The sequence below is a fragment of the Sinohyriopsis cumingii genome, unplaced genomic scaffold, assembly GCF_028554795.1.
Source record: "Sinohyriopsis cumingii isolate HCF-2022 unplaced genomic scaffold, ASM2855479v2 utg003218l, whole genome shotgun sequence".
Classification (NCBI taxonomy): domain Eukaryota; kingdom Metazoa; phylum Mollusca; class Bivalvia; order Unionida; family Unionidae; genus Sinohyriopsis; species Sinohyriopsis cumingii.
The window spans coordinates 205-15,732 of NW_028316425.1; the positions used below are offsets into that span (position 1 = coordinate 205).

The 15,528-nt window shown below is 33.2% G+C and overlaps 1 protein-coding gene across 1 annotated transcript in view; it reads right to left on the reverse strand.

The window, feature by feature from the left end:
* Positions 1-589: 589 nt before the first annotated feature.
* Positions 590-15,528, reverse strand: part of LOC149769845 (protein mono-ADP-ribosyltransferase PARP14-like) — a gene marked incomplete at its 3' end in the record, with an annotated part of 111,194 nt that continues 96,255 nt past the window's right edge. Inside the window, exons 18-20 of the mRNA XM_089949753.1 lie at positions 5,107-5,274; positions 2,265-2,330; positions 590-766 (exon numbers count right to left, since the gene is read on the reverse strand). Coding sequence (XP_089805879.1) covers positions 590-766; positions 2,265-2,330; positions 5,107-5,274 — 411 coding nt within the window. The remainder of the gene's footprint in view (positions 767-2,264; positions 2,331-5,106; positions 5,275-15,528) is intronic.

Below are 15,528 nucleotides of genomic sequence, written 5' to 3' on the forward strand. Positions count from 1 at the left end.
TTTAATCAAAGTATACCATCCAGAATGAAACTTATGATGTAGAACCCATTTTATTATTTCAGTCAGTGACCTTTACCTCTGACCCAAATCAAATAAGTTTCTTTCTAACCCGACATGTCATGGATAAGAAGTGAAACATTTTGCATAGAATGTCATACAATTTTGTACAAAAAGCAGAAAAGTGAAGTGAAGTCATCTATGAAAGAATCTAGAGAAGTTCAGTAATACAAAACTGAATTATTGTTTGTGAATCATTTAAACAACTTGTACTGACATGTGATAATTACCATTGTGAAATTAGAAGGCTGGGGACGAGGCATGCATCCTTCCATTATTACCAGTAGATAGTTTTTATCAAGTGTGATCATGCACACTTCATGAGAAAAAGAAGAAAAATGCACAGCTCTAACCATGCATATCAATGTCAGTCTTTATCAATCTTTACTAATAAATTCTAACTTTGAGAACAATGGACAGAAGGATAGAATGAACGTGACTTGCCTCTTACAGCATTCCTAGTGGATGCATGAAAATATTCTTTCTTATGTTCAAATAGGTGTGGGGGAGGGGATAGAGAGAGAAAGATTACTTGTTCCAAGAGCAGGGAAAGCAACACTCTTTGCTTGTAACTGTTCAGCTGTCAAAAGACACTTTTCTATAATTGGTGTCCACTGGTGATTGTCTGCAGCTACTACATGTATTACATGTTTGCAATTCAACCCATGGCCTTTTGTCACAGCAATACCATTCCGCTTCATATCATCAGCTATAATCAGATTTATTTTCAAAACAGTCAGCTATTATTTGAAAATAATTTGTTCCTAAATTAATGAACTTCAACAATAACTATTCAACACCTGTGTAATTAAAATGTACAAATCATACAAGGCAACAATATCATGCTTTTCTTAGATGCTGCTCAATAGATATTTAAAAACTACAAAGCAAGATAAACTGCTGCAATTAAATGCAATTACTGGATAATTAAAGTACTCTGTATATCAGTCTTTATTGGTATAACAGTTAATGACATTGCACAATTATTATGAAGTGTAATATAATATGAAGGACTAAATCCAAAAACAAAACAAACAAAACAAAATTAACCCTCAAACTACTAGAAATGGAAACTAGCACAAATATCACACTGTTTATTCTTCAACCCCTCTGCCATTCGTTAATCATTGAGCTCCAAGGATGAAAGCTGATTCAAAATCTTTGTTGTCATCCCTTCAACCTTATAAAATGTTATAATGGATATGATTACCTTCAATCAAGTCATGTGAACAGAGTTAAAGTTACAATAAGGAGTTCAATGTTATTACATGTTCATATGATGATATGACTTCTGACCCTACACTTTTTCCTTTTCTCTTTTAGCTGGGGGCTACATCTAGAATCCCAAACCTGTCATTATCAAACATCATAACAAACAGTACTACCCTCCTATAGTAGATGGAGGTCTGGTTAGAAGATAATCAAGTGATAGATGGAAGGATGGATGGATGAGCAGGCATGCATGCAAATGGATGGATAGGACCAATCACAATATATCCATGGACGGACAGACAGATGAACAGACATGTAAGGGCAGCCATATACATGGGCACTAAAGTGAATAACATACTGACATTCCATCAAAGTGGGTTCAACAAAAATAATATGTTTGTGTTTTGTTCTGAATTGGATGAAAGAACAAGTTTGATACATTGAAGGGATAAGTCAAGGTTGTTAGGCCAAAACTATTCATATACTGAATCAAATAAGTTACTTCCCCAGATAAGTTCAAATCATGAATGCCATTTAGTACTTATTATATGATCACATTTTTATTCTTTGCAAATGATTTATAAAGTGTTAATGGAATTCATAATAAACTAGGATTTAACCAAGTTCAATTCAGCACAGCTACATTCAAGAATATTGACATGAAGGTATTAGTAAAAACACCTTAATATTTCCAGGCATGATGTGCAATGATAGTTATACAGATTGAATACCATAGACTGAATATCCATGTCAAATAAAGAATTAGCCATGGCTCATTATTTTGGATCTAATAATATTTCAGATGGAGATTTCAAATCCTGGCTAGTGATTGATATAGTTTATAGATATATGTATATGTTTATCTCTGGTGTCTGATCTGTACCCAAAATATAGAATTCATAATCCTCTATTACCAAACAATTAACTTAGAGGAAACATTAACTGTAAAAAAAGTATTGGAACATTTTACTGGTTTGATTAAAATTTCTAGTTACCCTTTTTTTTGGCTTCATCTACCAGAGCCTTGCCTCCTTTCTGAGCAATTGCTTTCGCAACAGCACCTGTTGAGTTAATTGAAATGCATAATGTCTGTACTGGCAGCATGTCTTAAAGGTGGTTTTATAAGCATTTTCAATTATGGAATGATAAATCAGCCACAAAACTTAAATACGATTACCATACATTGAAGGCTTCACATATTGGTCTGTATGATGATATTTAAAAAAATTACTAACATTATTAGAAGATTTGTTGGGAGATGGGGAAGGGCAGGATATCTGCATGCATGAAAGTTATAGAAGAAGCCATTTCACGTGAACAAGTACAGATGTGAAATTTGCTTAATATTTATATGAGTTTTTATGTTTTTATGACACTATGTGTTCTGAATATTTGAATGAATACATGAAGTGCATGTCTATGCAGTTAAGACTAGACTGTTCATGAACTTTAACATAAGTATGCTCTTACTACCAAGCTGTTTCTTTAGTCCACGGTTCAATTTTCTCAAACATCTGGCTCCAGATCGCATATTCTTTATCTGATCTTTTTTATTAGTCAATATCAGCATTTTTATAACAAAATCCCTATCACTAACATGAGCTGCATGTTAAAAATGAAAATAAACTGTTATCCTTTTACAAATTCTGATCAGGGCATTAACATGATATTGTTAATATAATAAAAACCTTGATAGCACATAGGGCCAAACAATGTATACCCGGTAACTTCTGTGATGATCAGAATGAATTTCATTTTTGGGATTTAATGTAATTTTAAATAGAAAATGAGGAAGAGAAAAAAATGTAAATTTACATGTAACTGTATAACAGACTGTCAAAGCATTTTATCTTCATTTGCATAGCAAACAAGTGTAGTAACACAGCATGAATGTTAGCACTAGTGTGCGTTTCTTAGAAACACAAGAGAAATGATCTAACATTAAGTGGATTTCTTTGAATATTGTAAAATGTATTATCAGTAAGCTGTTACTATGGTAATAAAAAGTACACTGGGAAACAATCTAGACTATTATTACTCAGAGAAAAAATGTAGATAAATTACATCAGGTACACAGATTATGTTCCTTTCTACAACTCTTACAGATACTATATGCAAATAAGCTAGACTAATAATCCAAGAAAGCTAACAGAAAATTAAACATCACTAAATATGATAAAGCTTCATTATGACAGGACAATACAAATTTAGAAGTGCTGGCTTGTAAATACATGTAAGCTTTCACCAAAGTCAGCTACATACTATGTATAAATTATCACTACCAACCACTATGCATATCATGCAAGAACATGAACAACTGAAACAATTCTTAAGCTTAATTAAAATGTAATTGTTTATGGAGGCCCTCCTACATGAAAATTTTTAATTATGACCATTATGATTTAAAGACATTCTTGTTAAAGAAAAGCATCTGTTATAAAAAGAATATAGATTAAAAACATAAAGCTTATTGTTTATTACTTCCACAGGCACTGTATATGCATATACAGCTATAACAAATCTGGTGTAAAGAAGTGACAAAATAGTCAAAAACTGAGTAGTGTAAAGAAGTGACAAAATAGTCAAAAACTGAGTAGTGTAAAGAAGTGACAAAATAGTCAAAAACTGAGTAGTGAAAAGAAGTGACAAAATAGTCAAAAACTGAGTAGTGTAAAGAAGTGACAAAATAGTCAAAAACTGAGTAGTGAAAAGAAGTGACAAAATAGTCAAAAACTGAGTAGTGTAAAGAAGTGACAAAATAGTCAAAAACTGAGTAGTGAAAAGAAGTGACAAAATAGTCAAAAACTGAGTAGTGAAAAGAAGTGACAAAATAGTCAAAAACTGAGTAGTGTAAAGAAGTGACAAAATAGTCAAAAACTGAGTAGTGTAAAGAAGTGACAAAATAGTCAAAAACTGAGTAGTGAAAAGAAGTGACAAAATAGTCAAAAACTGAGTAGTGAAAAGAAGTGACAAAATAGTCAAAAACTGAGTAGTGTAAAGAAGTGACAAAATAGTCAAAAACTGAGTAGTGAAAAGAAGTGACAAAATAGTCAAAAACTGAGTAGTGAAAAGAAGTGACAAAATAGTCAAAAACTGAGTAGTGTAAAGAAGTGACAAAATAGTCAAAAACTGAGTAGTGAAAAGAAGTGACGAAATAGTCAAAAACTGAGTAGTGAAAAGAAGTGACAAAATAGTCAAAAACTGAGTAGTGAAAAGCCAATACACGTATTATATACTAGGCCACATGTGTTAGATAAAAGATAACCAAGTGCCTTAATACTTCAAGCAGACATCTTCCATTTTGAAGAACAATAAAACTTTTTAATGGGAGCACTAAATCCCAATGAAACAATGAATTCTACTTGCATAATCATCCATCAGCCTTTCTTTTTTGTCATCAATTTCATTTCATCAATTTCCATGAAGAAAAAAAAAATGTGTTCATAAATACCACCAATCTTAAACGTATGATCACAGTGTATAAATAATGAATGCACCAGTTACAGCCCATGTGTGACAGACATATGGTGCCATAAAAGAACCCCTAAAATATGTGGAAGTTAATGCTGTACTGTAAAATGAATCAAGCATACATGTTGATAATTGAAAGAGTAACAGCAGTAACATACAAATTACTGAAGTGAAACAAAACTCCATTTGTCTGCAAGGAAGCTTATGATAATTTAGACCTTCGGTTTTTATATCATAAAAAATTATTTCCTGTTATTTTTATAAATGCAGTGTTGTGTACCTTATTATCATTATTATCACCATCATGAGCAATCATGCAGTTTAATGTAAATATGATGTGACCAAAAAATAGCAACAAAATCTCACCTCGAGTTAGATCTAATTCTTCATTAGAGCTGTTAACAATACAGTCTGCATCATCGAGAGTGATGTCCCCTTCATCAATTTTTACGACAATATTCCCAAAAGAAAAGCTGTTGACAGATCCTGATGGTTCATCTGTATCCATGGGTTCTGGTCCAGTATCAAAACTCTCTGTAATAGGCAAACATTTTCTTACTATTACCTTAAGCTTCTCTGTATATGAATGATCAGTTATGAGAATATATTTGAATTCACCAGTCTTAGAGGATTCCATGTATGATAAAGACCTGAATGTGATTATTTGCTGAAAATAACGTAGTAAGCCATGTAATGAATTTCTTTCATTCATTGGTGTAATTGAGACCTGAATGGAACTGTTATGTATCATGTAATTTTAATGGGAATCGGTGATGAAACGGCCATTAGGAAGTACATTAATCTTGTGAAACTAGGTTTGTTTATGGTCTGCCATGCCTTTGGTCTGTTTCAATTCCAACAGAATAGTATCTGACATAACGAGAGAGACGTAATGATCTGTTCCCAGTAGGACAACTGATAGAAGATTTAGGTTGCTTCTCTTTTCACAGACTCACATATCCACCTACCCACAAAAAGTTTCAGGGCCAAAAAGAGGCAAGACAGTTAGAGAGGAAGGAAAAGGGAAAAAGCAAAAGGACCTAGAGGAACCACCATAGTGAAGTTGGAGTGCACCAGAATAAGCAGTTATGAAGTTGTTCAAGGCAATGACTTTGATCATTCACTCGATTATATGATGAGCTAATTCTATCATTTAAAACAGATCGGCTATTTATATAAATATATTTGTGTTTGAAATTCAGTGAAAGATTTATTTAAAAAAGAAGCATATCTTCCTAATGTAATGTATTATCACAGTTGTTTATGTAATTGATTAAAAAATTTGTTTTCTATGTATGGGGGCTCGTGTCAATCTGTTCTATATATCTACTCAGATCTATATCCATTCCATCTGTAAGTTTCACATTTTATTTTAATATTTACTTGATCCGGACAACAATACTGAGGGTGATCACCCTCTAGATAATGATAGCCAAATAAAGTGGACACCTTGAAAGAAGGTAAAACCTCACAACACCACCACCAGTAGCAACCAATACAAGGTCACAGGTTCAATCAGCTGGTTGTAACACTCTCTGGTGCCCCACTTGGCACTCAGCATTAAGAGGTTAGTGTTGCGACTGGTCATCCTGGTATCAGGATAAATTGACTGCGTGGAACATGATGACACATATTTGTGGCATGATGCCCCAGTGCTCGACATCATTATAAACTGCCACACTGCAGATATCATAGTGATATAACTAAAACTCTGAAAGTTACATCAAAAATCCAAATCACACACACACATATCAGATAACAACATGCTTAATTTGACAAATCATCACTTTGAAATGACTCTTACTGGTTTTAGGTACATTCTGAAAGTCCTATAACGAAGAATGCTGGTTATGCATCTTTTTAAGATGTCACATAATTTTATGCACTGTAATAACATAGTTTTTCTTAATAATGCATTCTATGGAAACAGAAAAAGTATATTATTGCGTCTTACACATAGAATATTGACCAATCAGAGATTGAATAATTTCTCTATGTGACAATCATACATATCATAATTTTGTTTTCTTTCTACTTTATCAAGTCCTAATTAAAAGCTGGCATGTATGAAACTTTGCTGCATAAAACACATTATTTCAAAATATCCTGTATTTCAAGCTTGAATATATTCAGCTGAACATTGCAAATATTCAAAATTTCAGCAAAAGCATTCATAAGACATCAATGTATTGCTGATCCTGAGTAAACATTGGAAAGTGTCTTTTTTTCAAGACTTTATGTACTTTAAATAGGCTTACTGCATACATGGAGAATAAAAGGATCTTTAACACTTCCTAAATTTTATCTGCAAGAAACATTTTCTGGGCCAATATTTGACAATGTTATATTCTTGATTGTTATCTTCCTATGACTGTGAGGCCTTGCATTACATGGGTCTCAAATACGAGACTTGTGGCATTATTTTCTGTCGCTGCAATGACACCCAAATTTGTAAAATAATTGTGTATGTGTGTGAGTCATTTGAATTTTTAACGTAGCTTTAACAATTTTTCAGTCATATCGCTAAAATGTCTGCGGCATGGCAGTTTACAGTGATGTCTAGCACTGGGGCATCATGCTGCAGACATGTAGCATGATGTCCCACCCAGTCCTAACACTAACCTCTTAATGATGACAGCTAAGAGCTAGAGGCACCTGTTAGTACCATTTCTTTAAGTCTTTGGAATGACTCAGTGGGGGATGGAACCTACGACCTCCTGCATCCAGAACGGATGCTCTAACCACTAGGCCAATGGAGCGGTTTTTAAGTAATTAATAATGCAATGTTTTTTTTCAACAGTGTTGCAGCCCTTAAGCCAATGTATTAATCTATATGTGGCCCCATGGTGATTTGAGTGTGAGACCTCTGTCCTGAATGGTTGTCCATCTTAATGTTAATTTGGTGTTTTCTCAGCATACTCGCACTTACTAAACCTTAAATATTTTCTGCTACCATAACATGTGTTGATGTCAAAACATTATACTCACTTTGGAAGCTCTTGAATAATATAAAATTTGTGTTTCATGGTTACATGCTAAAGTACTAGTGGTGAAATGATTAATTGATATATCATTGTGTCAATACTTCTATATTGACATCAATATTAATACAAGAGGTGAAGAATCAATACAAAACAATACTTACCCAGTACAAGTTACATTAATTTTCAGCAGATGTGAATAGTTAAAATTATTTGTTCACTTTTGCATTCTTTAAGTTAACAATTCATTTAAGATAGCTATCTCTAGTATACAATGATATGTATATGCACTCAATTCTATCAGATTAACAAAAAAATATTGACAACTCTCATAGCCTAATGAAGGTAATTTGAACTCATTGTTTTAAATCTTCCCCCATGTGCCAATGATCTGCTAATTACTTCATTCTATCAGCATGTTCAACATATATCAACATTAAGGAGACATTCCAGACTTGTTCCTCATGTATGATTGAAATATTTTGTATAGGCAGTTAGTACAACATAATGATGGATTTGGTTGTTAGTTATTTCCAATCACATGCTCAGACTTGTTCTAGCTAAGAGTTTCCTTGCACAAGTTAACTGTAATATTTCTTCTCTTTTGAAGATAAGAATGTAATGCCTTCCAAATTTAAGGGAAGACATGAAATAAGATGTTTTTAAGGGACTCCCAGAGTGAAAAATAAAGGGCATGGTGACCAAGACAGCACTACCCTACCAAGGACAGTCCTTCAAAAGATGAAATGACCATCAGGCTGATATGTGCATTGACAATCTATCATACTGTAGGCTCTGTATTGCAAATCATATTGATATGTAGTATATATGTTTTGCTTCTCCCCTACTAAGAACCTATACACCGCTCCAGTGGCCTAGTGGTTAGAGTGTCTGTCTCAGAAACGGGCGGTCATGGGTTTGATCCCTGGCCGAGTCATAGCAAAGACTTACAAAAATGGTATTAACAGCTGCCTCACTAATTAGTGCTTAGCATTAAGAGGTCAGTGTTAGGACTGGCCAGCCTGGTGTCAGGATAATGTGACTGGGTGTGACATAATGCTACATGTCTGCAGCATGATGCTCCAGTGCTAGACATCACTATAAACTGCTACACTGCAGACATCATAGCGATACGACTGAAAAAATTGTTAAAGCTACATTAAAAATCCTAATCAAACACACACACATAACCTATACAATATAAAAGAGAGATACTCACACATTTTAAGCAACGTATTCTCTGTACTTTCAAAGTAGAATTTTTTTTAATTTTTTTTTTTTATTATGTCTGGGGGGAGGTAAAAATAAATACAAGTAAAATACTTATGAGAATTTTATTAAGTGTCTATGATTATTTGCACAATAACAAAGGACTAGAAAGATTTCAAGGACATATGAGTTCCATGGATCAACAGTATATGAAGATTAGAGTGCACAAAAAAATTTGAGAAAATATGGCATCTATAATTTATCAATCTAAAAAGGCATACATGAACAAATAAACCATTTCAAAGAAATCTGGAGAAAATTATTTTTTTCATGCAATCCTACTTACTTTGAAAATGCTTAATGTTTGCTTTTCCCCAAATATGTACAAATGTACATACACACGGAAATTAAACTGGTGTGATTTATTTTTAAAGTTGTAAAGGATATGAATGTAATGGTATACATACAGTAGTCAAGTGTTTAACAGAACCTCAGTACAAATGTAGCTATGTCATGCAAACAAAGGTTAAATCTGAAAATTGTCCAATTGAACTGCACAAAACTGAGGTGATAAAACCCTCCAAATAAATAAACTACGTAGAACAAGATAAAAAATAAAACGTAAAGGTATTGTTCTTGTAGGTTTTAACACCATATTTCAGCACAAGATAGAATATACATGGCAGCCAGTATCAATGATGGAGGAAGAACATAGAAAACCCCCAGAAAGAACCATTGACCCACAAGAAGCTACTGTGGCAAGCTTTCTCACGTACCCACATTGGACAAGACTGAGAATTGAACCCACACAGACAGAGGTGAGATGGCAGACATCTGTAGCGGTGAGCGCTTCAGATTACTTGGCTACTTGGGGCGCCCATAAAGATGTATAAAGTTTCTAAATTGATACAAAATTACAGATAACTGAATATCTGAAGATTCTAAAAGTATATGCTAAACTATAGATTCGAAGAAACTGGCCAGGAAAAATTTAAGTACATTCAACTCACTAAAATGACCACGTTCGTTTCCAAAAGTTTATGTTCTGATGAATTTTCTGTTTTAATTAGTACTGATTATAGCTATTAGTCTGATGTAAAAAAAGAAGCCAAAAAGTATGCCCCCTTGCAAACTGCTGACATCTAGTTGATACTTGTTACCTCATTCCCTCTGAAGGTGTTGAGAGCATCAATATCATGATGTCATAGTGTTCATGGCATCCTGCATTACATTTTAATATATGACTACATAACAAAAATCAAGCTAATATTTAATAAGTACCCAGAATTGATTGCAAACATATATTGTCAAATAAAAGTTATTTGGACAAAGAAATGTTGGCCATTTTGTGTACTTAAACCTTTTGTATAACTTTTTATCTTTACATTTTAACAATGCTTATATAGCCAATATTGTTCTGACATTCTGTTAAACCATACAGACATAAAAAAATAAAATACAAAATAACATAAGGACATTCATAATAAAATATCAAAGTAGAATCACTAAAATGAGTTGATAACATCATCATATTCCCTTGACTGGACTAATGCTCTACTGTTTGGAATTAATTTCCAAGAATTCAAGATATTATTTCTTCCTTTAAAGTTCTGACTGTTGATAGTATTTCTGATACTTTATATCTCATATTCTTTACAAAGAACAGGTTTTTCAAAATTTAGCTATTGTGTGGCCATATTGGATATCAGATTGTCACCATTTTCATTTAGGATGAGGAAATTGACATCATTAGAAGTCTTTGGATGAAAACTGCATGCCAATATGATCATCCATTCTGAGGGAGTGGTGAGAACAATTTCAAGACAACCTAATGGGAGTCATACTGGATGTATGATCTGCACCATTTTCAACTAGATACTGTAAGAAGTCTTCTGGTGACAATATGACTTTTCATGCAGGAGGAGTAGCAATAAAAGGTTTTAAAGATGGCTGTTGCTGAGACCATATTGGCTGCAAGATTAATGCCATATTAATGTAGGACCAAATAGACTAAGATCAGTGTAAACCCCTTGTTAATGTGACCATTCATTCAGAAGGAATAACAATAATAATTTTCAAGGTGGCTGATATGGTGGCCATATTTTGATGTGTTAGCAGCACCATTTTTAAATAGGACCAACTAGACCATGGGATGAATGTGTGTGCAACATTTTTATTTTATTCCTCCAAGTAGTTTAGTTGGAGTAGTATTGTGCTAACAGATGGATGGACAAGGGACAACATACCATCACATTAGCTCTCCAGTCCTATGACCAGTAGAGTGAAAAAACAATGAATCACATTTTTTTATTTGTATGTTTTGCTTTAAGCCATTGTTCTTAAAATTTTCTTTTGATTGTCCACTTTAGAAGTCAGAATTTACAGAATGAAACTTTAAATTGTCAGCCAGAATTTTATAAGCATATTTCATGTATCAGTAATTATCTTCCCTTCACATGTAAAAGATGGAATCCACTCATCTTATTTCTATGCTCATGCACATATGTAACAGTTAACAACTTATCATGAGATACAAAAGTGCATGCATTAATATGTAAAGTTTGCCACTGAATACACATTTAACCCCTACTTCCAACTAAATTGATCAGAAAGCACCTACTGAGTTGACTTGTATGTACAAAGCAAGGAAAAATATATGAAGTATCTAATCAATATGTATACATGATATTAAAGCCTAAAATGAAGGCCTCCTTTAACTGAAACGGCAAATTACCAATAGAGATGCATACAATTCAAATCTCACAATTCAGATATAACAAAAATGAAGTTTAAACAAAAGTCACCTAGGCAAAAATACATGTGCTTAACCAAAGATCATATATTGTTCATGATGAGCCTTTCTTGTTGTAAGGAGGGAAGCATATCATCATCATTTTCTTGATTCTATCATAAACAGAGCCTGAGAAATGAAGATCAAACACTGAAGTGTAAAATATGGACCATAATGACCTATTATTGAAAAGAGCCAGTACAAGAAAGACTTCCCCCACCTATGCCCCCAGGTTTCATGATTCTAGACAGAATAGTATGAATATCATATGCAAGATACCCGTGGCCAAAATTTAGCTAAATGCAAAAACTTGACCTAAAACAGAAAAATTGGAAATGTTAGTCCTTATTTGTGTTGGTGTGGCACTAATATAGATGTATACAATTATCTAGTATAATTATTCAAGCATGAACAGTTAATCACAAAAGTTAACCAGTCAGTGACACCTGGATGATGGATCACTGTGACCTACTTTACAAGGTACATGTAGTAGTATTCATCAAGATACATCCACAGTTTCATGATTGCAGTACAGTGTATGTATACTGGAGGTAAAAAAATATCCAAACCCCATGGAGCCATGACCTACAGTAAATGCATTAACCTTAATCTTAAGGTTACTAATATGTATCATCACCTTATTTGATGAATCTACCATGAACAATCCTTGAGAGTGAAATCCAAGTCACAGTGACCCTTTCTGTTATAAGAGTGTGGTACTCATCAAGATGCATCCTTTCACCATGTTTCATAGTTTTAAGTGCAACTGCATTATATACAGTAGAGGTGCATGGTATACAGCACTGTTTTACTGATGGTCTATTTCTGGTGTTACATACTTTAGGACTTTTCCACTATACCAATACATGTACTTCTGTAGTTTCTGTCAGTAAGGAGTTCACAGAAATTTCTGAGTAATGTTGTTAAGAATTTCATTACAAATTTTCATTTTTCATGCCAAAACAATTCCAAAAGTTATATATTATTTTTAACAAAATAGTTGTATTTGTCACAAATTAATATTGAATATCACAAATATGATTCTATTTATGAACCTTTAATCACGTTTACACGTGTCACATACAAACACAGTGTCAAAATGGGATATGAAATATATGTTGTCAAATTTCACTTATTTAGCAGCATCTGTAAATGTATTAAACCAGACCTGCCAACCCTGACGAGTCTGTCTCAGGAAGGCAGTTGATTGTTTTCCTGAAGTTTGACCAGTTTTTAGTAAGTTGTAACAAAATACCAAAAACTGTTATTGCAAAGACGGAAAACATAATTAAAAGTTCGGTGTTTAGAACGTGCAGTGATGATAAACATTATGTTCAAGTCAAAAGTTTGTAAACTTTATTTACCATTAGTACAGTTGCACAAACTTTAGATCCAAACGCTATGGAGCTCAGTGGCTTGTTGCTATGTCTCAACTTCATGTAATTCTTGGAAATTCTTTTTTTCATTTCACATGATGGCAATCGTATTTCTCGCCATCAGTCATACTCAGTGTGATGTCCAATAAACATAAATGTGTCCCTTCCAGTTTTTATTTACAAGAATCTGAATATTCCTTTTTTATTTTTCTGTGTTGATTATTAACACTTTTCAAGAGGCTTACTTCCCCTTTTGTTTTAAACATGCATTGCTTGCTGGACGCCATTAAAAAAAACAATTCTATGATCAACAGCTTGATCATGCAGATGCTTCAAATGAATAAATGAATAAATATGTGCAGTTTAAATCATCTAATGTGATGCTGTAAAGTTAGTCTGGTTCCCTGAATTTGTTTTCACTACTTCTAATATGAAACCTAGATCCAAATCAAACACTGATGAACAACTTTTCTGAATTTTTGGCAATGATCATTTTACCATAGTTTTTTCTTGTATGCCATTAAGTATGTATTTTAAAGGTAAATTTTGTAAGACTTATGGCAAAATCGTAAGAGTTGGCAGGTATGATTAAGCAAATGATTCATTTACTGGACTGAGAACCACACTAATATTTTCTGGAGCAGCTGCTCTTTTTTAATTTTATTTAATTTCTCTATTCCACTAAATAGGTTCACATTTGTCAAATCAGTGTTCGCTTTATATTTACTGACCTTCTGATAAATATCCTGCCTAGGACTTGCCATCCTGCTAGAAGTTTCCATGTTTATTATATCAGCAATCTAGCTACTAAATTGTTGGCTCCAGTGTTGATACTTCCCCATTTTTTTATAAAGTTCTCTAATGTCAGCACAACATCTTTAACAGCTATAGTGAATGTTGAATCATCCCATTTCTTAAATTACAGTGTTTGGATGACAACTTATGCAATAATTAACATACACATAGCAAATTCATGTACTATAAGGTAATAACTATATAATTTTCATGGGTAGGGGTAATGGCATGATTTTATTTTGAACTGGGATTTTTTATTTTCTTTCACCTTAAGATAATTCATTTTTATCAAGTAATATAATGGAGATGATAGGATGAAGCAGTTTTTGCTTAAATAGATAAGGACTATTTTTTTTCAAGCTGTCTGATAAACTTTAAAAAAAAATTCCAACACACTCTCCCTGCAAATTTTTTGCTTGATATAAATTTAGTACTGTGAATGTATGCCATGGTACATATGGTATGTTCAGAAATACAGTGCTACAGTGGTATACAGGGTGCATGAAACTTTTTTAGTAATTAGACAAATACAAAATCTTAACCTAAATGTTCTACTGATTTCACTGCAATCCATAGTGTTGATGTCTACAGTTCCTTGTAGAAACAAGAATTATCACTGGTTTCTGACAGCTGAATAAATTGTTATAAAAAACTATCCTTGTTCCACAATATTACATGAGAACATGTATTTTCCAGAAAAATAACAGAATTAATCCTTCTGAATCCAAGTAATTTGAAATAACGACAAACCAGGTAATTAAGTAATTTGAAATAACTCCAAACAGCACGACATACAACTATCAGTTTAACAGCCCAGCTTCTACTGAGATTAATTCTCCAAAACATGGGTTATATGGGCTTTCTAAAATGTAAAGAAGGGTCACATGATCATCTTCTGGAAATTTATAGAAGCAAGTACTTGTTACAGATCATGTTTACCCAGTGTGACCCTGAAGAAAACCAATCATTTTTACTCATAGAAATAAAAACAAAGTTGATTTATATCTTAAAGACAAAGTCCCATCATGATCTTGGAAACAACCAATCATTTTAAAATAAAATAGAACTTGTTTACGAAGGTTGCTACAGATTCTGAAACAAGGTCAGATTTAGAGCAACACTTGGTGTTTATAAAATTTTCTCTTCTGTTCAGAGTAAAGTCTCAAGTTCATAAGGAGACACAAGAAATATGTCAATATGATATAGATGATCTTTTCAATATGAGGTAATAGGCAATTTTTGAAATACCTAGAGTGTTGTTGGGACTCTTGGTGACAAGTAGTCTAAGCTACTCACTTTACAGATCACTGATATCTCACTTCTGTCTGTGTGGGTTTGTCAAGTCTCTGCTTGGGTAATATAGGTATGTGAGAAAGCTTGTCAGTAGCTTCACATGGGTCAGTGGCTCTTCCTTGGATTTTCCCAGGTTCTTCCTCCACAGAAAATATACTTGCCACCACTGAGTACTGAAATATGGCCTTTAAAGCCCACAAATAGAGTGCTGGCCCCTACCTGGTTCTCCTTTTCTTTAAGCTTTGGTTATAACCCAGCAGACTACATTGTACAAAGGACTGCTATTTACTTTGACAAATCAGAATTTACTCTGCTGTCAGCTAAATCAGAAACTTCCAAGTAA